This window comes from Odocoileus virginianus, chromosome 23 (assembly GCF_023699985.2).
Source record: "Odocoileus virginianus isolate 20LAN1187 ecotype Illinois chromosome 23, Ovbor_1.2, whole genome shotgun sequence".
Classification (NCBI taxonomy): Eukaryota; Metazoa; Chordata; class Mammalia; order Artiodactyla; family Cervidae; genus Odocoileus; species Odocoileus virginianus.
In genome coordinates, this window is record NC_069696.1 from 49,201,423 (window position 1) to 49,229,283 (window position 27,861).

The following is a 27,861-nucleotide window of genomic DNA, read 5'->3' on the forward strand; positions in this document are numbered from 1 at the left end:
GCTGGGAACAGCCCTCAAGCAGTTCACAGATTGATGGAGACAAATGCATAAATAAATGCATAATGTCCCAAACTGGACAAGTAAAACAGGCTTGGGGAATAGTGCTGAGGGGCAATGGAAATATTGACACGTGTGCTCCTTTAATACTATCTCTTATTTTGAAGGGGTTTTGTTCCCTATAATTTTACCCCCAAATTTGTCCCATGCCAAAATTATTATGTGACCACTTTGAAAACCAACATGAGAAGTTGTAAGATTTCTAAAGTTTAAGAATTAAAACCTTCTTATAAATATTCTGTCATTTGTCTCTGTACATTTCCAACCTTTCTTCAAAGACAGTCTATGAACTGACAGTTTAAATTTGCTTCATTAGAGAATTTAGCTTTTATAACGATTATCATTTTGTATAAGTTGCCAAAGTTAAAGCAGCAAAATCATATATATTTAAAAAGTAGAAAAAATATACTATGTATGGTATGCTTTACTATGCTACAACAACTTCATCACTCTAATAAGCATCTCTCTTTCCTCTGACCTCATTGTCTCTACTCATTCTATTATTTGCTTAAATGCAATTTCAGATTGATAGCTGCGGCTTGTGCTTCTTACTCAGCCAAAGGGGAAGAACCATGTCTTTATATTCCCCACCAGCTAGTAGCTGGGCAAATGTTAGATCTTAGCAAGTGGCAGGTACAATGTATAGAAACAGTGCTGGGCTTTGAGTAGAACATTGTGTTCATCTCCTGATAGTCTACTGGTTAGCTGTATGATCTTGGGCAGGTCACCCAGCCCATGTAAGCCTGTTTCCCTGATTATAAAATAGGAACATAGCCCTCACCTTTAGAGGCCATTGGAAATACTAAGAAGATGATGGTTGTAAAAGCAAACCATTGCAAAATCACAAGGTATATTGTCACCTTGATAAACACTTACTGAATTGAATATTTCACTTGTGTCTATTGTGGGTAATCAAAAAAGGCCAAAACTCACTATAGTTTTCAGAGGTTATTTCTATTTGAAGTGAACGTAACAGAACAAGTTGTTAAGTCTGTGAGAAGTTATTGCTAATTTCCCTAATGTAAAAATGTAAACTAATTAGTGTCGGCAAACCATTTTCAGTTCTATATTTTATGGTATCATATGATTATTCCTATTTTTATTAAAAATTCCAGGTTATAAATGAATTTTGCATAATACCACATTAGGGATAAAAAACTGATGCACTAGAATTATGAAAAAAACAACTCAGCCACAGGTTGTGTCAGAAATATATTCTGAAGCCTCAATTAACATAAATAAACACTGTAATCCTCACTAAGTAAATGTATCTCAGTAGACAGTATCTTGGTGGATGTAATGGGATTTAATAATAGCAAACAAAAGAGTATGAATTTGAAGAACAGAAAAAGAAATTTCACATTGTATTCTTTAAACAGCTCTGTAGGCTTAAACAGGGTAACTTTGAAATGTTATGTTATTCTGGAATTAAACATACAATAGAAATAAGAATGTGTTACATTTGCATAAAAATAAAGTTATTCTGAAAGGTCATCTTGCAAGATCAGGTTTTTATATGGTGTGGGGAAAAGGCAATGTTCTGAAAATCCACTGGGGGAAGCAAATTCATAAATATTAATAAATGGAAGCATCACTATAGATTAAAAATATGAAGCAGCACATGAATTTGGATGGTTTTCATTGTCACAATATGTGGCTGATGTTTGGGTAAAGTATCTTATGAGCCGGAGGCATGCATATTTCTTTATACAGACTGTTCTAGAAAACTTCATTCTTGAACTTTTCTGAAATTTGCAGTATTACAAGTTCTGTAACTTAATGTTATCAAGTAAGGTTTTTTCTTTTTGATCACTAGATATTTTTAGTCTGCAAGACCCTCATGTTTTCTCACCTAGTTATTCACTGGTTTCTTTATAGAGACCTGCTACTTGTCTTAATTTCTCCAAACCTTTCTTCACAATAAAGATCTTTCCATAGTATTTTTATGTTCATATCATATCTGTTCAGAATATTACCAAGAACTCCAATTACATAAGAACTAAAGCTATTTTTGTGGCATTCAACATCCTTAATAATCTAGCATTCACTGCATTTTCAGCTGCACAAATATTATCTTGCAGCAATATCAAGGTATTTTTCAGTCCTATACATGGATATTCTTTTATTTCTCCACATCTTTGTGGAAAGTTTCTATATTATTTCTATATTATTACCTGCAATTTCTATATTATTCTATTGTAAAGGCTATATCTCTTGGAATGCCTTTTTCAGACTTTTCTGGCTTGACAAGTTCCTAACCATCTTCCATGATTCAACTGATTATATGCATTTTCTGACTCACCAGGAAGATTTGGCAGAAGGGAGGCACATCTTTAGGCTTCAACTTCATTTTACATACATATTGCTTATAGTCTCTCTTATACTCCTTTGGAATCACTTGCTCGTACACCTTACTTCTCCACTAGTCTGTGAGTGCCCCAAGGACAAAGACCATACATTCTCATTTCCATACCCTACCCATCACAGTATTCCTCCACAGTAAGTTAAACTGTGTTATTCATTCATGGTTTCATTTTATCTGAGAGGCAGTGAAGTATAGTGGTTAGGACATGTGGCTTCTGAAGTCAGGCTTCCTGTCTATCTCTGAAAAAATTATTTAACCACTCTCTGTCTTAGTTTCTTCATCTATAAAATGGGAAGAATAATAGTACTTAAAGGATTTTTGTGAGGCTTTGAGGAACCAATATATAAAGTATTTAGAACAGTGCCTGAAACCCAATAAGTGATGTATAAATGTTGCTATTGGTATTATTTCTTATTTGACTTTGAACAGAGATAGATTAATAGCTTGATACATAGTCATTCATAGCTGAAGTTTCTGAATAAATGGATCTTTTTCTAAACTGAATAATCCCCACTCCTTTATGTTATTTTAAAAATCAGACTACATGTAAATCCATGGCTAATTCATTTCAATGTATGACAAAAACTACTGTAATGATGTAAAGTAATTAGCCTCCAACTAATAAAAATAAATGGAAAAATAAATAAATAAATTAAGAAAAAGGAAAAAAAAATCAGACTAATTTTCCAGTATTTAAAAAAATTTTTCCTTTGGTCCTTCATCCTAATGTAGTGAAAAGAGTATTTTTGATATGTTGCTATTACAACAAGAATTTTTGAACCAAGTCACTAAATTTGCATCTATTTAAATTGCATCTTTTCTTTTTTGTGTCATTTTCCATGCTAGTCACAATGGACATAAATTGCATTAAGACAGGCAAGAGGCCTGCCCTTCATGGCATATTCAAATTCTTACTTACAGGAACAAACACTTTTTACCATTAACCAAATTACTTACCACTCTTTCTAATTCTCTCTTCCAGCAGATCAGTATGTCCAGCTGGAAGTTTCTTACTGAAAATCTCAGCTGAACGGAGGAACATAGCTTCAACTGCAGACCCTTTCAGCAAAGCAATCTGATCTTCATGGTCCAACGTCTGAAATCCTGAATGAAGATGATAATCAAGTAGCTATCAAAAAGTTGAATGTTGTATAACAATATTTCATCATCCCCACTGATAGAACATTTCCATAAAGTGACTTTATGATTGTTTTAAGACTGAGTAGCCAAATCAAGTTAATAAGTAACTATTGTACTCTCCAAATAGAAGCTGACTTTTATCTTCCTTGAGTGGGATTCGTTCAATGAGTTGAGCAAAAAAGGATATCAAGTCTACACCAAATATATATACTTGTATACTATAGAAGACACAGGCTGATTCAGACGAAATACTGGAGACAAAGCATATTGTCTTTGAACCATTATTTTAGTCATGTCAGAAAGGGTCAGAGGGTTAACTCTGTAGAATGGAAGTATCCACAAGCCAGAAAACATTTTACATGTACTCAGAGGTTTAAATGAATATTTGACCAACTCATGAGTCTTTATGTGAAGAAGGGGCCAAAAACACAATCAGGGCCATGTTGAGGTGTCTGGTCTGAGCTCAGCCCTGCACATGCAGGGTAGGGAAAATAAGAGAAATATGGGAAGGAACTGATGACCTGAAGACATAGAACGCTGCCTGGAAAATCCAAAGTCCTTATGCAGGCCTACAGGCTACAGTCCCCAGCAGCCTCTTGACCTCACTTTCTCCTTCATCACCTCCTCTTCAGTCACTGTGCTCCAGCCACACAGACTCCTGGCTCTGCCGTGAGCCCACAAGTCTGCTTTTGCTCCAGGGTGTTTGCTCTCCACTCTCCCCACGCCTCACTCCCTCACTGTAGGCAGGTCTCTGCTTCAAGGTGACCCTACCTAAAATAGTACTTCCCAGCACTCACAAGTCCCTACCTTCTTTATTTTCATTCATAGAACTTAACACTGTCTGACATGATACTATAGGATTACTGGCTTATTTGTTAATTGTCTCCCACTCTCCTAGAGTATAAACTTTGAAGACAGAAACTTTGCCTGTTTCATTCATTTTTGTTCCAAGTGCCTGACATATAACTTGTATCCAAGAATTATTTGTTAAATAATTTTATAATGACTAAATGAATGAATGGGAAACAAACACAAACTTGTGTGCATATTTGTATTAATACACAGACACACATGGACACATGAACACAGACAGAAATAAACTAATGCTATCAGAGTCTAAATGCCCTGGGAAAGCATTAAAGAGCAACAGAATCCAGAGAAGAGAGTAATGACAAAAATTAAAAGTCACTACGTTGATGACAGGCATTCAAAAATACTTGCTCAATGAATAAATGAATGAATTGAAGAACTGAAAACATAGCAAGAGTCCATTAATGGTGATTACATAAATAAATTATGGTAAATCAGTATAAAATATGATGACAGTATGGAGGACAGTATTAAATAGGTCTCTAAAATCAGGTTGCCTGGAATAAAATTCTGTCTCCGACACTTGCTATCTTTGTGGTATTAGGAAACATAATCTTAGTGCCTTACTTTCCTCATCTCCAACATGGGGATTATAAAAGTGCCTGCCCCTTAGGATTGGCAGAAGTATTAATGAGGCAATTGCCTTAAATGCTTAGTACAGTGTTTGACATACAGTAAGTACTTAAATAATGTTTATTATTATTACAATAGAATACTATACAGTTCTTAAAAGCATGAGGCTGATTTACACATATGGACATGGGAAAATCATAGATGCTTAAAAAAATGCTCTCAAAGAAATATATATTATATGATCTCATTAAATGTTAAAAAACCTATGTATGTGTATGTTTGTAGAGATAAAAATATGTGAAAGAAATCAAACCAGACTTCTATTAATGGTGGTCTAGAATAAAGGTGATACAGGTGGGTGAAGAGGGGACTTTCTAACCCTAACTTTATGCTCCATCTATTTCTGCACTGTTTGAGTCAGGTGATTGAATTACTTACAATGGACACCAATTTATTCAGAGTTCTTCCATCTAAAACTTTAAAAATGGGGTGAAAGATTCCTTCTTTGCCTGCCTGCCGAGCCTGCCTTCTGAGATGGCCCAGATCTATGAGGTATGATTTTAAGGAAATTTGGAAAGGTCTCTGGTAGGAATTTTTTTTTATCAAAGTCCATTAATCTTTTAAATTCATCCCCCAATTGATAAGCAGACATTTAAGCTCTTTTCCATAATTTGTATTTTTCCCAAGTATAAAATCAGATTGTGAGAGTAAAGAATAAGCTTTTTCAAATTATATTCCCTGTCTACCTCCTACCCAAGATTCTGAATCACGCTTTTAGAAGCCATGCCCCTTTGTTTCTCTTCCTAAAATACAACCCATAAACTTAAATCAGTCCTGAAGTCTCATTTTCATCTCAGTGTCACAAATGCCTGGTCAAGGCGAGTCTCAGAACATCTCTAAGTAGCAGCTCAGCTGTAACCATCTCTTCTCCTATTGGTAATGAATAACCTTCCCCTGTTCTAAGAATTTGAGTCTTTTCTGTATCTTTAAAAAAAAAAAAAAAGTCACTACCTTAAAGACTCTAAGAGCTCCTCTGAGGGCAGGAGCCTTGCTGAGTCTCCAGCACCCTGGACAGTGCCTGGCACAGGTTATGCTCAAAGTGCTGAAAGACTTGCTGCGTCTTTCGTAAAACACCCTTTCATACTGGTATTATATCACTATTATTATTATACATAAAAATGTTGTCATTTCTAAAGTTATTGTTAATTAATATTCTTAGTTTCTCGGGATTTTCTTGCCTTTAATTTTCTGCTGTATTTAAATTTTTTTCCTTCGACTTTACTCATAAAACATGCATTAATTATTTAAACATGCCTTAATTGTTTCTCTCCCTCAAGAACTATGTTAGGCACTGGAAATGAAGAAGTGTAAAAGATTCTTGCCACTGCTTTCAAATAAGCTACCTTCTTGTAAATAAGATTCTTTCTTTTCTTCAGTTATTTCTTGGTTCAATACCAACTGACCATTTGAACTGAAAAACCTTTTCCCATAAACAACCAAGAGCATCATATTCTCATGATGTTCTACCCCCCACACGCAGTTTCCATTCCTGTACAATCTTGGTTTTGATCAAGATTGCTTTAGCTAAATTAGCATACAACAAATTAAGTTTCTCTTTCATTGTTAATAAAGGAATGAGATATATTAATGTTTCAATGATAACAAGAACTTTCTCCCCACATTTTATGACTTTTACATAAGCTTATGTCTATCCATGACACATTTAATAAAATAATATCATAATGCTGGCAAAAGAAAGCAAATTAAATGTCTAATTAAAATCCTACATCAGAAGTTACCTTCTATAACAATATTACAGTTGTGCTACTATACAAGGTATATACTCTACTAGACCATGGGTTTCTAATGTACTAACATATTTTAAAAACACTGAAACAACTTAAACCTATTGACTTAGCATTGATAATGCTGCTGGAAAATGGGGGTGGGGGTGGGTGGGGAGGGGCGTAACTTTGGGAGATAAGAATCTTGAATTCCAGTTTTTGCACTGGCACCATCTAAATGGGGCTTCCAAGGTGGCTCAGTGATAAAGAATCTGCCTGCCAATGCAGGATACCCAGGAGACGCAGGTTCAATCCCTGGGTTGGGAAGATCAGCTGGAGAAGGGAATGGCAATCCACTTCTTGCCTGGAAAATCCCATGGACTGTGGAGCCTGGTGGGCTACAGTCCATGGGGTCACAAAGAGTCAGACATGATTGAGCATGCACACACAATCTAAATGACTATGGATAAGTCCCTCTCCCTCATCCCCCACATACAATTGTTCATCAAGCCCTATCAATTTTTGAGTCTCTCTTCATTTCCTCTTCTCTTTCACTGCTATTGCTTTATTTCAAGCCCTTTACCTAGATTGGTGCAGTAGGCATACTAACTGATTTTGACTACCTGCAATGCTTCCCTTTTCAAATCCATCTTATACAAACCCAATAAAGTCATATCTCTGTAACATAAATTTCATCATGTTCTACTTCAAAAATAAATAAATAAAGCCACCAAAACTCCTTACCATCCAGGGATAAGAATTAAATCCTTTAGTTATGTCCTCATCAGCCTGGTACCAGCCTGCTCATGTCAAACCAAGGAGCCCACCAGAGATACACTGAATCTTCTCTCCCATCTCTAGTGATCCTGTTCTTGTTCATGCTTCATTACATTTTCACAAGCAGATCTCTCAACTTGGAATGCCCCCTCTTTCGTATCACCAGGAAAACTCCTTTTTTGTTTTATACCCAAATCAAATAAGATTCTTTCTGAAGCCTCCCGGTCTTTCTCAGATACAATTAGGAACCACTTTCCCTCTGTTCAAACAGCACCTTGTATATGTTAAAAAAGTTTTTTAGCCTTTAGTCACTCTACTTGAAGGTAATTGTTACGTACTTAGTATAGTGAAAGGGAATGTCTTACTTGCTCAGTTGTGTCTGACTCATTGCGACCCCATAGACTATAGCCCGCCAGGCTCCTCTATCCATGGGATAGAGGAGATATTCTTGCCTATCCATTCTCTAGGCAAGAAAACTGGAGTGGGTAGCCATTCCCTTCTCCAGGGAATCTTCCCAACCCAGTGATCAAACCTGGGTCTCCCGAATTGCAAGCAGATTCCATCTGAGACAGCTGTTGAGACACAGACTCAGACATGACTGGGCAACTTTCACTTAGAGTAGGCATCAAAAATGCTTATTGGATGAATAAATGGATGAACGACAATTCTGAAAAGTTTAAATTTTTAATCTATCATTTGGTGAATTATTATAAATGATTTGTTGATGAGTGGAACATGATCTGGCTGTAATATTTCATGTCTGTAGTAGACACATGAATTTAGAGCAGATGTGAGATGACTTCCATTCGATGATAAACAGACACCTGCCTTTCAATGTCACAAGAATATTGTACAGTATAATAGAGAAGTAAGTACGTGCAAAGATACCTGGAAGTTTTTTTGTGAATTCCACGAGAATCTGTACATGACTGGTAGCCATTTCAGTTAAAATGAGAAAATTTTCTTCCGCACTGAATTCTTCTTTTAACTAAATTTTAAGAAAAAAAAAAAAACAAACAATAAGTAGATCAGAGAAATCAACATAAAATTATTAGACTACAGAATTATATCTAGATAATAAAATTTAAGACCCAATTCATATTTTCAGATCTTTGGAGAACAAATGCTATTACGAAGCTAAATATGAGACTTACGCTTTGTTTAATATAGCAAAAAGTTTAAAGTATAACTTTAATTCTAAGCCCTAATCATTTTAAAGTAACATATTCATATATAAATTTCACCTCCAAGGTAGTCAAAGCTCCAGAAAATATTAACTTCAAACACATAATTTTCAGATATTGTACATACAATTTTATTTGTTATTTCCTGAGGCATCCTCTGCTTGCTATATGAATCCATAATATAATGAAGAAGATTCTGTTGATCTGGGGTGAGTTCAGTTTTCTCCTACACTGGCAAAAAAATAAAAGGTGTTAGGGAAGGTGGTTATAAGGCATGTTTCCCATATATACATTCATCTAGAGTAAACCACTAGCAGAAACTGTTGAGAAAAGCCCTAAATATGGCAGAAACCATTCATGCACTCTGTTATAACGTGTACTTGCTTTCTCTGGGCCATTGAGCAAACTATATCACATTTTGCTAAATTTGTCCCAAGTGGCTAATTTTCCTATCTACAAAACAGGGATAGCAAAATATTCCTTTCATGTATTTCTTATGGAGAAATAATAATCTGGATATGAAGCCTATCAAGACAATTCACAAAATTACTGAAAATTCAAAGTTTAATCATAACTAAGAACAACTTCCCACATATAAAATGGAGATTCCATGTTAAGTGTAGCTATGGGGAACAGGGGTCCACCAACTGTAGCCCATGGACCAAATCCACCTGGTTTTATAAATGTGTTTCAACAGAACTACACTCGCTTTTCAGCGTATTGTCTATACTGCTTTTGTACTACCATGGAGGAGTTGAATGGTTCTCACAGAGACTGTGTGGCCAAGGCCTAAAATATCTGGTCCTTTATAGAAATGTTACCAACCCCTGAAGTAGTGAGTCATCAATCTGGACAATTCAGACCCCAAACACCTCTTTCCCTGTGATTAGCATCTTTTGTGAGATGAGAATAATTATGTCAACTTGTTGCTTCCTTTACCAACGTATTGACACAGCACTATGGCAAAGCAATACAGCCGACCCTTGAGCAACACAGGGTTTGAACTGTGTGGGTCCACTTATGCATGGATTTCTTTTGTTAAACACGTTCTGCTGCACTGCAGAATCTGTGGTTGGTTTTTAAATTCACGGTCGCAGAACTGAGGTTACTGTAGGGCTAGCATGTGAAATGACATGTGGATTTTCAACTGCCTGAGAGTGGGTACCCCTAGTCACCCTCATGTTGTTTAAGGGTCATCTGTACTTTTAACATAAAATTATTTTTTCTGAAATGAATACAACAGAACATAGTTGCAAAACTAAATATGGATGACATTTTCATCAGTGGTATAACATTAAGAAAGGTATGACTTGACTGATCATGGATTACTGGTTTTTCAACTAATGGAAAGTTAAAATTTTTCCAAAAGTCCTCTGCACCGTCATCATATGTTTGGCCAAGCATCCAAGATGCTGTTCCTCTGTTTTGTCCAAGTAGCTGAAAGGATTTCTTGAGTAATTTGTGACCTCGGTGGGAATGGCCTTTCTCTATTGATCCACAGATGTGTATTCACCCTGTCTTACCCCTTGAGAAGGACTAACCCACAAGCCTCTACTGAATTCACATCCTTTCTAGTCTGAGCCTCCCTTCTCAATGACAAGGAAAAAATGTCATCAAAATGTGGTTTTAAAAAATGCTCTTTCTATCCCAAGCCATTCCCACTGGCGAACTCAGGGAAGCAGGAGAGGAATGGGGTCAAGGAGATGGGACTCTTGTACTTATTTTACTTCACCCATGTTTACATGGGCTTCCCTGGTTGCTGAGATGGTCAGGAGTCCGCCTGCAAAGCAGGAGACCCAGGTTTGATCCCTGGGTTGGGAAGATCCCCTGGAGAAGGGAATGGCTCTTGCTATCTTTTGAATTTTTACATGGAAGCATATATTACTCTTTTGATTAAAAAGCAAAGAAGAGGGTCTTCCCTGGTGGACCAGTGGCTAAGACTCTGTGCCCCCAACACAGGAGTCCCGGGTTCAATTCCTGGTAAGGGAACTAGATCCCATGTGGTGCAACTCAAGATCTTGTTTGCCGCAACTAAGACTTGGCACAGCCAAATAAATATATAAGTATTTAAAATACATAAATAAAAAGCAAAGAAGATAATCAGTTGATGCACACTTGAAATGAAATCCTGGCTGTGGCTGTGGCCCTCGTCTGAAAGCCCCCCGCCCGTGTCACAACATTCTGGAAGCTCATGGCCGCTGGTTCTGACCACACCGTAGCCCGTCATTACCCTGCAGGACTTGGTCGTTGAGGTCACCTGTCGCAGGTCACGACTTTCACTGTCTTCATGGACAGCCTGATCTGCATGCTGCTTCACATTTTTTCTCAGTCGTTTAGATTTACACTGAATTTCAGTTAACAAGCCTGAAAAAATAAGCAGAGTCTTCACCATCCAAGGAAAGTCCTATTGAGTGTTTGTGGTCACAAGGCAGCTGAGCTGTAGTCGGCTCTAAAGGTCTCCTTTGCCATCTGGCACTGAGCTGATTCTAGCCCTGCTGACACTCTAAGACTTGACCTTGAACAAGAAATGTATCTCCTCTGAGTCTCAGTTTTTTCCTTAATAAAATGGAAATGATATTTACCCTATAGAGTTTTTTGTGGATTAAATACGACTAGGTCACTTTTTAAAAAGAGTAAACAAAGAATCTGTAATAACAAAGCATTGTACAAATGTAAGGTAGTCAATAAAAGAAGGTGGATGACACTCACTCTTCCTGGCCTAGGGGGCCTCAAAAGCTCGTGTTTCAAAGCATAGTATTAATATTATTTTTCATTGACGTTTACATAATGTACTATAAGAAGTATATTCAATTTCACATTAAACACATTAGTAAATGTGTTGGGTAAAATTATGTCAACATCCTTTAGGGAAAATTTTTAAAGTCTTGTTAATTTTAAGAATTGTATAAATTATTGAGAACATAGTTATAGATGAAAATAACTCCAGGGGACTTCGAAATTTTTTTTTGAATTATCATGGGGCTTCCCTGGTGGCTCAAAAGTTAAAGAATCTGCCTACAATGCAGGAGACCTGGGTATGATTCCAGGGTAGTGAAGATCCCCTGGAGAAGGTACTAGCTACCCACTCCAATATTCTTGCCTGGAGAATTCCATGGACAGAGGAGCCTGGCAGGCTACAGTCCATGGGGTCGCAGAGTAGGACATGACTGAGCAACTAACACTTTCACATTTTGAATAATCATACAATATCATCATGAATTTTCACTTAAACGGAACAATCTAAAATAGTGGAGAACAATCTCCCATGTTCCCATTTAACTTCCTCATTCTCTCAATGTTAATGAAACAAATCTCCAAGAATTTCTTTGTCTGGGGCATGTATTTTATAGGATCATAGAAAAGTTCCTGTATCTGTTGCTGGATGAGTCTGTGTTTTCATAAATAATATTACAGACTCTTGTAAGTAGGATCATGAAGAATGTCCTCAGGACTTAGCCGGAACAAGTTCATATTTAAGTGATGAGGAACATGAACTCCCTCGGATCGAAGTGAGTGTTTCCACTGTAAGATTGGATTCCAGCTGCAGCCCCTGCTGCTGTCTCTTGTTTCATACATGCTAAGAAGAGATTGTGATCGGCCACTATAAAACTTTCATCTATCCAGAGCTGGATTATTTACACTGCCCTATTTTCTTCCCCTTCCTGCACGCATTATTTCTTTGGGTCCATCCCAGTTGCCTGTGGTTGGAGAACAATAGAACTGGAGTCACCTTCCAAAGGCTTTTATTTCATGTGGCATTCCCTCTCTGAATGTTACCATCTCCTTGGTGATGTTTGTTTGTCTATTTGTGTTTTGAGAAGGAAGAGGACATATCTCAGAATCTGAGGGGTCTGCAGAATTTCCAGAATAAAAATTAATATGTTACATACTAGCGTGCATTCCAAATTCTGATGAAGATTACAGTTTCTCACAAAGCCAGCAGTTAATACAGTGTCTCTTTATCTGATCGAAAGACCAAATTATATTAAAACTCGGAGTAGTTAATTTCCTGTGTAAACCTATACAAATTGGTTCAAAGCTGCACAAAGAGAAGGAGTCTTAATAAAACGACTTGGTTTAAAACTCTATCTAGACAATTCAGAGGCAGTTATACCTTATAAAACATTCTTAATTTTCCCCACAGCTGTGAATTTTTATGCTAATTAAACAATAAGTAAGCAGGATATTAAATCATATTTGGAGGAAACTTTTAGACTTTTTTCTTTGTAGCTAATTAAAACATGCTATTTTGGCTGTATGTTAAAGCCACTTCATTTCACATATAATTCATCGCAAGAATGGACACCAAATACAGCTGTTTCTCTCAGGTGTATGAAGTGCACTGCAGCTGACAGTTTGGACAATTTCAGTGGTTCATTATTCTTTTCAAGAACTTAGATGGCTTACTAAGTCCCTTCCTCAATTTATGACCTACCATTCTAATCATATGAATTACCTGACATCTGCCTCCTTAAGAGATTTTTAGTGGAATTTAATTGCTTGATGCAAATACCTGTATACATACATTCAGCCAACATTCCCATTTCTTTGCATTTCCTTAGTCGACACTCTTGGCACTTCCTCCGCATGTACATGTCCATCACGCAGTTGCCTCCGTTTTTACACTTGTAGACGGCGTTTTTGGTAATGCTTCTCCTGAAGAAACCTGGAGAGGAAACACAGAAAGGAGTAAGAGGCTCCGACAACACACTCGGCTTGAGAGATGGCACAGCACCTTCTCATGAACCCTGCAGGGCACCCAGGCCATCCCCGACCATACCTGTGACAAAAGTCCTTTCAGTTGCCCTGCATGGTCCAGATTGGCTGCAATTTTAATGATTTATCTCTCAAAAATAAAGACATGCTTGAATGATAGCCTCTCTTAGAAAAACTCTTGGTGTTAAAAGATAGATTACTTTCATTAGCGTATCTTTACAGAGAGACAATTAACCACTAATGAGCTCTAGGTGCTAGTGGTAAAGAGTTGAATAAGTCATCCCAGCACTCTTACAATTTACGGGTTGGTTGAGAACATAGAGATGCAAACAACCAAATCAGTGAAACTCCATGTTCCTGGGCTGTGCTGGGGCAAAGAGGCTGGCTGAATGGTCAGTTCTGGATGCAGAGGTCAGACTCAGAAGCGAGAAATGAGCTGTCTTAAAAAACAAGAGACTGTTAACCAGGCAGACAGGGAGAGGTCACATTTAAGGTTTCATTTCAGTACTTGATATACCCAACTTGGTATAATAATAAACATGCAAAGCTTGCTTTAAAAATAAGCATCTCCCTGAAGAGGATGTAGCCACAGCCACTGCTGCTTCAGTTTGGTTGTCTGGAGTAGGGCAAGGCATTGACTGACTCAGTCTCTGCTTCTCCTGTTCCTCGTCCACCCATGGACATGGATGACCCTAGTTCCTGACTCTTCCATGGTGAATCAAGAGAGAATTGTGGGGGGGCAGGGGAGGAAGTGACAGGGAAGTGCTTACTTGCCTGGTGTTGTCAGAAGCTGGTTTCTACCTAGCAAGTTTCTGAAATTGACTCTTTCTCCCATGGGTTGGGTTATTTTGAGAACTCCTCCCTTCTCCCATGCAGTTCCTTGATGAGGGCAAATATGTCTCTCTTCTAGCCCATGGCTTGTATCTTCCTCTGCTTCTAGAAATTTGGCAATTCACCTCCATTTTCCCGTGACCTTAGTTTTCCAAATGTTGAGCTTTAAACCAACTTTTTCATTCTCCTCTTTCACCTTCATCAAGAGGCTCTTTAGTTCTTCTTCACTTTCTGCCATAAGGGTGGTATCATCTGCATATCTGAGGTTACTGACATTTCTCCCGGCAATCTTGATTCCAGCCTGTGCTTCATCCAGCCCAGCATTTCTCATGATGTACTCTGCATATAAATTAAATAAGCAGGGTGCAAACATACAGCCTTGACATACTCCTTTTCCTATTTGGAACCAGTCTGTTGTTCTGTGTCCAATTCTAACTGTTACTTCCTGACCTGCATACAGATTTCTCAAGAGGCAGGTTAGGTGGTCTGGTATTCCCATCTCTTTCAGAATAAGAATTTTCCACAGTTTGTGTTGATCCACACTGTCAAAAGCTTTGGCATAGTCAAGAAAGCAGAAATAGACATTTTTCTGTAACTCTTGCTTTTTTGATGATCCAACAGATGTTGGAAATATGATCTCTGGTTCCTCTACCTTTTCTAAATCTGGCCTGAACATCTGGAAGTTCACAGTTCACGTATTGTTAAAGCCTGGCTTGGAGAATTTTGAGCATTACTTTACTAGCATGTGAGATGAGTGCAACTGTACAGTAGTTTGAGCATTCTTTGCAATTTCCTGTCTTTGGGACTGGAATGAAAACACCTTTTCCTGTCCTGTGCCCACTGCTGTGTTTTCCAAATTTCCTGGCATATTGAGTGCAGCACTTTCACAGCATCATCTTTCAGGATTTGAAATAACTCAACTGGAATTCCATCACCTCCACTAGCTTTGTTTGTAGTGATGCTTCCTAAAGCTCACTTGACTTCACATTCCAGGATGTCTGGCTCTAGGTGAGTAATCACACCATCATGATTATCTGGGTCATGAAGATTTTTTGTATAGTTCATCTTTTTTTTTTTTTTGGTATAGTTCTTCTGTGTATTGTTGCCAACTCTTCTTAATATCTTCTGCTTCTGTTAGGTCCATACCATTTCTGTCCTTTATTGTGCCCATCTTTGCATGAAAAGTTCTCTTTGTATCTCTAATTTTCTTGAAGAGATCTCTAGTCTTTCTCATTCTACTGTTTTCCTCTATTTCTTTGCATTGATCACTGAGGAAGGCTTTCTTATCTCTCCTTGCTGTTCTTTGGAACTCTGCATTCAAATGGGTGTATCTTTCCTTTTCTCCTTTGCCTTTAACTTCTTTTCACAGCTGTTTGTAAGGCTCCCCCAGACAGACATTTTGTGTCTTTGCATTTCTTTTTCTTGGGGATGGTCTTGATCCCTGTCTCCTGTGCAATGTCATGAACCTTCGTCCATAGTTCATCAGGCACTCTGACTATCAGATCTAGTCCCTTAAATCTATTTCTCACTTCCACTGTATAACTGTGAGGGATTTGATTTAGGTCATACCTGAATGGTCTAGCCATTTTCCCTACTTTTTTCAATTTAAATCTGAATTCGGCAATAAGGAGTTCATGAACTGATTCTAGTTCAGCACCTAACCAACCTGGGGAGTTCATCTTTCAGTGCACTATCTTTTTGCCTTTTCATACTGTTTTTGGGGTTCTCAAGGCAAGAATACTGAAGTGGTTTGCCATTCCCTCCTCCAGTGGACCACGTTTTGTCAGAACTCTCCACCATGACCCATCCCTCTTGGGTGGCCCTACATGGCATGGCTCATAGTTTCATTGAGTTAGACAAGGCTGTGGTCCATGTGATTAGATTGGTTAGTATTCTGTGATTGTGATTTTCAGTCTGTCTGCCCTCTGATGGAGAAGGATAAGAGTTTGGCCTTTGAAGGATAGTTTGGCCTCAGGTCAAACAACAGAGAAGGAACATAGCCCTCCCATCTACAAAAAATTGAATTAAAAATTTACTGAGCATGGCTCCACTCACCAAAACAAGACCCAATTTCCCCCTCAGTCAGTCTTTCCCATCAGGAAGCTTCCATAAGCCTCTTATCCTTATCCATCAGAGGGCAGACAGAATGAAAACCCCAATCACAGAAAACTAATCAAACTGATCACATGGACCAAAGCCTTGTCTAACTCAATGAAACTATGAGCCATGCCGTGTAGGGCCACCCAGGATGGATGGGTTGTGGTGGAGAGTTCTGGCAAAATGTGGTCTACTGGAGATGGAAATGGCAAACCACTTCAGTATTCTTGCCTTGAGAACCCCATGAACAGTATGAAAAGGCAAAAGGATAGGACACTGAAAGATGAACTCCCCAGGTTGGTAGGTGCCCAATATGCTAATGGAGAACAGTGAGGAAATAATTTGAGAAAGAATGAAGAGATAAACTCAAAGCAAAAACACCCAGTTGTGGATGTGACTGGTGATGGAAGTAAAGTCCGACGCTGTAAAGAACAGTATTGCATAGGAACCTGGAATGTTAGGTCCATGAATCAAGGTAAATTGGAAGTGGCCAAACAGGAGATGGCAAGAGTGAACATCGACATTTTAGGAATCAGGGAACTAAAATGGACTGGAATGGGTGAATTTAACTAAGATGACCATTCTATCTTCTACTGTGGGCAAGAATCCCTTAGAAGAAATGGAGTAGCCCTCATAGTCAACAAAGAGTCTGAAATGCAGTACTTGGATGCAGGCTCAAAAATGACAGAATGATCTCTATTCATTTCCAATGCAAACCTTTCCATATTACAGTAATCCAAGTCTATGCCCTGACCAGTAATGCTGAAGAAGCTGAAATTGAATGGTTCTATAAAGACCTACAATACCTTCTAGAGCTAACACCCAAAAAAGATGTCCTTTTCATTGTAGGTGACTGGAATGCAAAAGTAAGGAGTCAAGAGATACCTGGAATAACAGGCAAATTTGGCCTTGGAGTACAAAATGAAGCTGGGAAAAGACTAACAGAGTTTTGCCAAGAGAACACACTGGTCACAGCAAACACCCTCTTCCAACAACACAAGAGAAGACTCTACACATGGACATCACCAGATGGTCAATACTGAAATCAGATTGATTATATTCTTTGCAGCCAAAGATGGAGAAGCACTATACAGTCAGCAAAAATGAGACCAGGAACTGACTGGTTCAAATCATGAACTCCATATTGCAAAATCCAGACTTAAATTGAAGAAAGTAGGAAAACCACTAGACCATTCAGGTATGACTTAAATCAAATCCCTTATGATTATACAGTGGAAGTGACAAATAGATTCAAGGGATTGGATCTGATAGACAGACTGCCTAAAGAACTATGGACAGAGGTTTGTGACGTTGTACAGGAGGCAGTGATTAAAACCAACCCCAAGAAAAAGAAATGCAAAAACACAAAATGGTTGTCTGAGGAGGCCTTACAAATAGCTGTGAAAAGAACAGAAGTGAAAGGCAAAGGAGAAAAGGAAAGATATACCCATTTGAATGCAGAGTTCTAAAGAACAGCAATGAGAGCTAAGAAAGCCTTCCCCAGAGATCAATGCAAAGAAATAGAGGGAAATAATAGAATGGGAAAGACTAGAGATCTCTTCAAGAAAATTAAGAGATACCAAGGGAACATTTCACGCAAAGATGGGCACACTAAAGGACAGAAATGGTATGGACCTAACAGAAGCAGAAAATACTAAGAAGAGGTGGCAACAATACACAGAAGAACTATACAAAAAAAAAAAAAAGATGAACTATACAAAAAATCTTCATGACCCAGATAATCATGATGGTGTGATCACTCACCTAGAGCCAGACATCCTGAAATGAGAAGTCAAGTCTTCCTAAGTCAAGGGCCCTAGGAAGCATCACTACGAACAAAGCTAGTGGAGGTGATAGAATTCCAGTTGAGCTATTTCAAATCCTAAAAGATGATGCTGTGAAAGTGCTGCACTCAATATGCCAGCAAATTTGGAAAATGCAGCAGTGGTCACAGGACAGGAAAAGGTCAGGTTCCATTCCAATACCAAAGAAAGGCAATGCCAAAGAATGTTCAAACTAGCACACAATTGCACTCATCTCACACACTAGCAAAGTAATGCTCAAAGTTCTCTAAGCCAGACTTCAACAGTACGTGAACAGTGAAATTCCAGATGTTCAAGCTGGATTTAGAAAAGGCAGAGGAACCAGAGATCATATTGCCAACATTCACTGGATCATCAAAAAAACAAGAGAGTTTCAGAAAATCATCTACTTTTGCTTTATTGACTATGCCAAAGCCTTAGACTGTGTGGATCACAATAAACTGGAAAATTCTGAAAGAGATGGGAATACCAGACCACCTGATCTGCCTCCTGAGCAATCTATATGCAGGTCAAGAAGCAACAGTTAGAACTGGACATGGAACAACAGACAGGCTCCAAATCAAGAAAGGAGTACGTCAAGGCTGCATATTGTCACCCTGCTTTGTTTAACTTGTATGCAGAGTACATCAGGAGAAACGCTGGGCTCTATGACGCACAAGCTGGAGTCAAGTTTTACCAGGAGAAATATCAATAACGTCAGATATGCAGATGACACCACCCTTATGGAAGAAAGTGAAGAGGAACTCTTCACTAAGAAGTAAAGAGTCTCTTGATGAAAGTGAAAGAGGAGAGTGAAAAATTGGGCTTAAAACTCAAAATTCAGAACACTAAGATCATGGCATCCGGTCCCATCACTTCATGGCAAATAGATGGGGAAACAGTGGAGACAGTGAGAGACTAGTTTTTTGGGCTCCAAAATCACTGCAGATGGTGACTGCAGCCATGTAATTAAAAGACATTTTCTCCTTAGAGGAAAAGCTGTGACCAACTTAGACAGCATATTGGAATGCAGAGATGTTGCTTTGCCAACAAAGATCCATCTAGTCAAAGCTATGGTTTTTCCAGTAGTCATGTATGGATATGAGAGTTGGACTATAAAGAAAACTCAGCACTGAAGAATTGATGCTTTTGAACTGTGGTGTTAGAGAAGAGTCTTGAGAGTCCCTTGGGCTGCAAGGATATCCGACCAGTACACCCTAAAGGAAATCCGTCTTGAATATTCATTGGAAGGACTGATGTTGAAGCTGAAACTCCAATACTTTGGCCACCTGATGCCAAAAACTGGCCTTGATGCTGGGAAAGATTGAAGGCAGGAAGAGAAGGGGACAACAGAGGGTGAGATGGTGGATGGCATCACCGACTTGATGGACATGAGTTTGAATAAGCTCCGGGAGTTGGTGATGGACAAGGAAGCCTGGTGGTGTGCTGCGGTCCATGGGGTTGCAAAGAGTCAGACATGAGTGAGCAACTGAACTGAACGGAACTGAACTTCCAGTGGTGGCTTTCAGGGGCAGACAGCTGCACCCCACCCCTTTGCAGGGGGGATGTGGGATTACCAGCACATTAGTCACATTTCCCAAGCCTTTAAAGCTTCCTCTGTAATTTCCTCCTCACTTCAAACCTTCAAAGTGGGCACGATATTTAATAGTCTTTAACTACCCACCACAAGATGGGCTTGCTTAGAATCATAGCATCTATTGTCTTCATGCCTCTGTCAAAACTGAGACAGCTGTGTCCTTTCTATTTGGAATAATAGCTGACATTTATCAAACACCCACTGGCTTTTGTTCTCACCACTTCACCTGCATTATTTATTTAGTCTTTATATCAATTTTATTATGAAGATAATATTATGTGTCCCCATATTACAGATGAAGAAAAAAGGTACATAGAGGTTAAGTACTTTGGTCATGAGCACATTGTTAATAGGTGGACTAGAAAGTTCAAATTCAGGCAATCATGCACCAAACCCCATACTCTTAACCACGAGGCTATAATTGCCCCTCTCACATTACAAGAGAATCACTTAATATTAATCCCCTACTATCTGCAAGCTTCATCGAAGAATGCAAGAGCTATACCAAGATGAAGAAAACATTCCTGTCCTCAGAGCTTCCAACTTAGTGGCAAGACAAGGAAGTAAAATCACAGTAATGCAATGGAGAGTAATAGGAGAGCTAATTAAGTAATAAATTATTGTGATGTAGATGAAAAAGTGATCATTCCATGGCCATTCTAAATTCTTGTGAAGGATATGCCACATTAAAGGGGAGACAGCAGTTCCATCATAGACCTAGAGACTTGCACATTTGTTATTACAATTTCCCAAGCAGAAGGCAATAAAAATTGTTCTAGTAAGATAAGTATATGACACTTTCCCATCACTGAGAAATCTAGATTCTTGAAGAAAAGGCATTATATGGGCTGGGAATGAAAGTAAGTGAAAGTTAAGCCGCTCAGTTTTGTCCAACTCTTTGTGACCCCGTGGATTGCAGCCTACCAGGCTCCTCCGTCCGTGGGACCCTGATTAATTCCAAGTAGGGGAGGTCACTTGGAATTATTCAGGGCTATTCTGAGTCCATATGATGTCTTTTCCTCAAGACACTAGACTTGTCCTGGGTTCGATCCCTGTGGGGGTTGGGAAGATCCCCTGGAGGAGGGCATGGCAACCCACTCCAGTGTTCTTTCCTGGAGAATCCCCATGGACAGAGGAGCCTGGCGGGCTACTGTCCACTGGGTCACAAAGAGTCGGACACGACTGAGCGACTACGCATGGGGGAGTCACAGAACTCACGATGAAGTTAGGATTTGAGCTGAACATCAGAGAATAAGTAGAATTTTGAAACATGGACTTTGAAGGAGGAAGGAAAGACTGGGAAATGAGCAAAGGCATGGAGTTATGGAAATTCCGAAGAAGGGTTGATAATCCATCTTGATGGGAGGGTAGAGTATGGGGAGAATTAGAGGGAGCTGGATGAGGGCATGTGGTGGGACAGAATATGGTTAAATGACCTTGAACTCCAAGTAAAGAAGCTAAAAGGCCTTTAAAGGGTTTTGGCAGGGGGGGGAATCTAACCTAATCTGTATGTTGGGAAGATGCTTTGGAGCAAGATCAAGGTGGGACCAGCAGACTGGAGCCTGGAGACAAGAGGCTGTTGTGGCCGGAGGGTGATGGATGCCTGACTTAGAGGCAGGGAACACAGGGAGGGGGCGACAGGCACACTCAGGCCTGGGTAACTAACTCAGTATGAAAACAGGCTGGAGAAAAGGTTAGTGACGTCAAGGTCAAGCAAGTCATAAATGTGCTTGTAAATTTGTCAGCTCGTGTAACTCTCAGTAGGAAAGATACTACCATTTTCCTAAATGTCAAATCTAACCACATGAAGTCTAAAAAAAGACTGTGCTTCAGATCAATGTTGATATTGGGAGTGCAAATACCAGATCATGCATTTCAAAGGAAACTATAGACCAAAAAAAAGATTTTTCTTTTTTTCCTGGTACCAAATGATTGAACTCAATGACCACTTAAGCCTACCTGAGGTAATATTTCCACTAATTTTCAGCCCCTCCCAAGGATGATTCCCTCTAAAATCATGATCCATACTGATAGTTCAATAATTAACAGAAATAAAATTCCTTATTCCAAGATGAGTCAAAGGAACAGGGCTAGGACAATTCTGCAGGGGTTTTTTGTTCGTTTTTATTCTGTTAATACTGCATTAATACTGAAAAGGAAATCATTATCATCCCAATAGCTGAATTAACTAGCTTTCACTCTGAGGTGGTAACACAATACTATCATTATATCACTTAAATAAGGCTACATATACAGTGTTTATACTTATGCAAATCCATCCATACACATACCTCTATCTAGTGCATATTCAACAATGCCCATATCAAAAAAGTCATTTGAAAATGAATAGAAAGGAAATTCTCTGAGGAGCAGAGGCTATCCAGTAATCAAAGATGAGTAGACGTGGCTGGCATCGCCATCTGAGGAGTATGTTGCTCTAGGAGGGTTCCTGGGGGGCAGGTGAATAGCTATGGCGAAACGGACCCCTCGATTATGTAGAACACTGGACAGCCTGCTTTTTTGTTTGGGGCTTCCCTGAGCACCTGTCTGCAATGCAGGAGACCTGGGCTCCATCCCTAGTTGGGAAGATCCCTTGGAGAAGGGAATGGCAACCCACTCAAGTATTCTTTTCTGGAGAATTCTGTGGACAGACCATGGGGTCGCAAAGAGTCAGACATGACTGAGTGACTAACACTCACTTATATATGACTTATTTTGTATCAGACACTTTAAAACACTTTGTATATGGTATTTCACTTAACCACCCTATGAAGTAGATTTATTCTTATCTCCGTCTTACAGATAAGGGGACTGAGTTACACAGAAATTAAGTAATTTGCTCAAGGTCCCATAGATAGTAAATAGTAGAGCTCAGATTTGAACCCTGATAGGCTCAGTTCCAAACTCTACGCACATAACCACTATATCATGCTTTCCTTCTGGTAAGAATGTATTATCTTTTGACATTAATCTCCCGAAATCCCTAATTCCTGTGAAATGCTACACAGTTTCATCCCTATCCCCAAAACTTTGTCGCAGACATTTCCCTGGTGGTCCAGTGGCTGACACTCCCCGCTCCTAATGCAGGGGACCTGGATTTGATCCCTGGTCAGGGAGCTAGCTCCCACATGCTGCAACTAAGAGTTCGCACGCCACAGCTAAAGATCCTGCATGCTGCAACTAAGACCCAGCAGAGCTAAATAAATAAATAGATAGATATTTAAAGCAAAAAAACAGAACTTCTTCAGAAATATCCTATTCTCCCTCTCACACCTCAGCTGTCTCTTGCACATCTGCTCACTGGTAGAAAGCTGCAAGAGAGCAGAAACTAGAGAGAATTGCTGCCAATACTAAACTAGGTAAACTTGGTCTCCATCACATACTTTCTTAGACTTCAGGATCTCAATTCTTCTCTTTGAGTTGCTTGCTGAAAACTTTAGAACTCAACAACAGACTCCCAATCACCTGGCAGGTGACTGACTTAGATCACAGCTTTTGAAAAAGCAAACTCTCAAACTCTTGAATTACAGTTGATGAAAATTAGTCTTAACTATTTCGTCCTCGCTAATGGCTTCCGTGGTAAAGAATCCACCTGCCAGTGCAGGAGACGCGGTTCAGTTCCTGGGCTGGGAAGATCCCCTGGAGGAGGAAATGGCAACCCACTCCAGTATTCTTGCCTGGGAAATCCCATGGACAGAGGCGCTTGCTGGGCTACTGTCCATGGAGTGGCAAGAGAGTCAGACACGACTTAGTGACTAAACAACAACGTTTTTTTAAGTCCCCCCCCTCGACCTTATCTCTTAGGTAGCCACAAAAATATATCGACCTGGTTTTTCAACACTTTTATCACTACCGTTTCTCTCTTTAATTAATTAATAAACCTATTTATTGGCTCACTGGGTCTTCATTGCTGCAGGCAGGGGCTATGTTGTGGCGCACAGACTTCTCCTTGCCACGGCTCCTCCTGTTGCAGAGTATGGGCTGCAGAACCCGTGGGCTTTCAGTAACCGCCTTCCATGAGCTCAGTAGTTGTGGCACATGGGCTTAGTTGCCCAGCTGTATGTGGAATCTTCCTTGACCAGGGACCAAACTCGTGTCCCCAGCACTGGCAGGCAGATTCTTAACCACCAGGGAAGTCCACTACAGTTTGTCATAATCTTTTTACCTTAAATAAATTTAAAAAGATCTGACTTCGAATTATCTTTGGAAGTTGTCTAATGTTACTCTAAAGTAGACAAATCTGCAGACAACTAAGTAGTCACAGGGCATTCATCATACTTCTATACTCCCTCTGGGGAAAAAAAAATACCATGAAATAAGAGAAAAATTCAATAAAATATCATAGTCTATAAAAATGTTTGAATACAACTTCATCAGTGTATCAAAAATGTTGACAAACCTCAGAAAGACAGAAATCAGAGTAAATTTATGAAGAAACATGGCCCAAGACTGGTGCAGAAGAGTTCAGGAATAGTAGCAATGGGGAAGTTCCAAGTTCAGATACAAGTAGATGCAGAGAGGGCCCTGAAGCATTGATGAGGAGCACTGGGTTAAGCCGGGGGTTGGCTAACTACAGCCTAAAGGATCAGTTTAGCTTCCTGACTATTTCTGTATGGCCCACAAACCTGAGAATGATTTTTACACATTTTAATGGTTGAAAGAAATCAAAAGAGGAATATTTGTAGTATGTAAAAATTACATGACATTTAAATGTCGGCATCCATAAATAAAGTTTTATTGGAACAAAACCATAATCAATTTGTTTACATATCTACTTCTGCACTACAGTGGCAGAGTCAAAGAGCTGTTACAGAGACCTGAATACCTGTAAAGCCTAAAATACTAACTTTCTGCCTCTTTACATACAGAAGATGTTTGCCAGCCCCCACGCTAAGCCAGGGATAGCAGTAGTACTTGCATGCAGTCTCAAGAAACGAAGCCAGGTCAGTGAGGGGGGCAAGGAGGAACAGGGAATCCTTATGCTCAGACGACAAGGACCAGAACATTCCATCTAACAGCAAATCTTGTCCTCCTTCCTGACAGGGAAAAGCAGGTTACAGAAACACAAAGAGCATCCTTAGAGAAGTGGGCAAGGAATCTCCTTGTCTACTCAATGAGATTACTCTTATTTCTAGTCATTTGGGAATTGTCTTCGCATAATTAAGTGCTTCCTCTCTTTTGAGTCAATCAAGAGAGACAGAAGACACAAATTATTATTATCAGAAAAAAAGAGGGCCATCCTAATAGTTTTATGTAGCCTCAATGTGCCAGGAAGAAGCACACAACCATCTTAATAGTTTTATTTATTCCTGATGACACATCTGGAGTGGGGTCCTCCATCCTGCAGGCAATCCTGTCATGTCCCTGGCCAGCATCCTCTCCTCTCCTAGACTTTGTTACAAACTTTCCTTTCCAATCTCTCAACACCAGTCCATACTGCTGACTCTCAGCTAATGACTGAGCTTCTTGTTTAACTGACAAAATTAAACCTTTCAGAAGAGAATTTCCATGTGTACCACCACGAAATCCATCAATCTGTCTGTATTTGTACTACATAATCTGCCTTCCTTCCTTTTACTAAAGATGGACCGGTCCTCTTCTAAACCAAACCCACCCTAAAACAAAACCCTCCCTTAGCCCCCATCCTTCTATTCATTGCCCTGCTCTCTGCTCCTCTTTGTGACAAGACTTCTTTAACGAGTAGTCCACATTGGCTGTCTCCACTTGATCTCCTCTGTTTGCTCTTAAACCCATGCCATTTAGACTTTACCCCACCACAACTGAAAAGGATCCTCCACTTGATTCAGTTCTCAGTGCTCATCCTGACTGAACCACCATCAGTGTTTCATACAAATATGTGCTTCCTCTCTCTTGAGTAAATCAAGATAGAGAGAAGACATAAATTACTACTATCAGGAAAAAAAAATAGAGGGCCATTATTGCTAATCCCATGGATATTAAGAACACAATAAAGAAATATTACCTTAAAAATTATATGCACCGTCTCTATATCTCTAATTCTGTGTTTGTAAGGAGAGAAGAGAGTTCTGTGAAAATAGAGACTATCCAAATGACCAAAAAACAAAATGCAAAACACACACAAAAAACGAAACCACATATATATGGAATTTAAAAAGATGGTAACAATAACCCAATATGCAAAACAGAAAAAGAGACACAGATGTACAGAACAGACTTTGAGACTCTGAGGGAGAAGGCGAGGGTGGGATGTTCTGAGTGAATAGCATTGAAACAAGTATACTATCAAGGGTGAAACAGATCACCAGCCCAGGTTGGATGCATGAGACAAGTGCTCAGGGCTGGTGCACTGGGAAGACCCAGAGGGATGGGATGGGGAGGGAGGCGGGAGGGGGTATCGGGATGGGGAATACATGTAAAGCCATTACTGATTGATGTCAATGTATGGGAAAAACTACTATAATATTGTAAAGTAATTAGCCTCCAACTAATAAAAATAAATGAAAAAAAAAAACGAAACCACAAGTGCTTATCAGTGTTTGCCTCTGGGAAGCAGGAGTGGAGGTGGAAATGGTTCGGCGGGGGCTTTTCTACTATTTGACTTTTGAAAAACGTGTGCTCATTGCTTTGATAAAATGTCTCAGCGCCTAAAGGAATTGAAAGCAAAAATCACTGACACCCTCAGCCCTACTGTGTATCTTTGGGAGAATGAGAGTAAATATCATGTCACTCTGCAGGAGTTTGCCTAGCAGGTCTTTAACAGCCATTTAAACTCCCAGGTCAGCAAATTTCCAGGCGTTGGAGGCTTACACTCTTCCCTTTAGTCACTACTTTCATATTTGCATACTGCTTATATATTTAAACGTTTTTTCTTGTTTAAATCTAATTTTTATTGTCTTCAGTTTCTCTTATATCACTGCTCTATACTTATTAAAAATATCACTTTTTATCCATTGGAAATCACCCTTCTATCATTTCATTTTTCTGCATGTTCTTTGAGACACTGTTGTAATTTTAACCTTTTTTTGTTTGTTTTACTGATTTCTCCCTTTTATTTATTTTAGCTCAGCTGTGTGAACTGTTTTCCTACTTTGCTTCAAATGGTGACACTGAGCGCAAGAAGTTTGTTTTGTCACCATCGCATTTCCTAGGCTTAGAATACGGAGAAGGAGATGGCACCCGCTCCAGGACTCTTGCCTGGAAAATCCCATGGACGGAGGAGCCTGGGAGGCTACAGTCCATGTGGTCGCAAAGAGTTGGACACAACTGAGTGACTTTACATACTTTACTTATGATTAGAATAATGCCTGGAGTATAGCTGGCATTTAACAATATTTACTGAAAAAAAAACTGAATTAATTCAAACTCCCAGCAGCTAGAGGCTTAATTAGCTAACTAATAGGAAGAGAGAACTAAGATCATGGCATCTGGTCCCATCACTTGATGGCAAATTGATGGGGAAAAAGTGGAAGCAGTGACAGATTTTATTTTCTTGGGCTCCAAAATCACTGCAGGCAGTGACTGCAGCCTTGAAATTAAAAGATGCTTGCTTCTTGGAAGGAAGCTATGACAAATCTAGACAGCATATTAAAAATCAAAGCAAAGACATCATTTTGCCAAAAAAGGTCCATCTAGTCAAAGCTGTGGTTTTTCTAGTAGTCATATACAGATATGAGAGTTGGACCATAAAGAAGGCTGAGTACTGAAGAAATGATGCCTTCTAATGATGATGCTGTGTCAGGAAACATTTAACAGTAAGATTCCTGTGTGGAGTTTCCTATCTCACTTGAGCCCTCTGTTCCTTATCAGTCCCTGTCTGGGGCAAGAGGAGCAGGCAAGCCTCTCCCAGGACGGAGATCAAAGAGATGGGATGCTTGCCTAGGATTTCCTTCATTATCTTTTCCATTCGGCGAAAAGGGTTATTTACGACCTCTTTTGTTATGGATCACCTCTTGGCCTTATGGCCTCTATTGCTCCTTGCTTCCTTGGTAAACGTGTAAAGTCTGGTCTCTTGATCTTTATCTAAAGAAGCTACTGGTATATATACTCTTACAGAATTCAGTAAAGCACCTTTGCTCCATCAGAGCTT

General features: G+C 39.3%; 1 protein-coding gene across 4 annotated transcripts in view; it reads right to left on the bottom strand.

The window, feature by feature from the left end:
- NR1H4 (nuclear receptor subfamily 1 group H member 4) overlaps positions 1-27,861 on the bottom strand; it is a 77,147-nt gene that overhangs the window by 7,604 nt on the left and 41,682 nt on the right. For 2 of the 4 annotated variants that reach the window (XM_070454092.1, XM_070454090.1), the window contains 5 exons: positions 13,276-13,416; positions 10,981-11,114; positions 8,878-8,976; positions 8,455-8,554; positions 3,380-3,526 (listed from right to left, as the gene is read on the bottom strand). In XM_070454092.1, the coding sequence (XP_070310193.1) occupies positions 3,380-3,526; positions 8,455-8,554; positions 8,878-8,976; positions 10,981-11,114; positions 13,276-13,416 (621 nt within the window). Of the gene's footprint in view, positions 1-3,379; positions 3,527-8,454; positions 8,555-8,877; positions 8,977-10,980; positions 11,115-13,263; positions 13,417-27,861 lie in introns of all 4 variants that reach the window. The other 2 variants (XM_070454091.1, XM_070454089.1) reach the window with 1 other exon arrangement.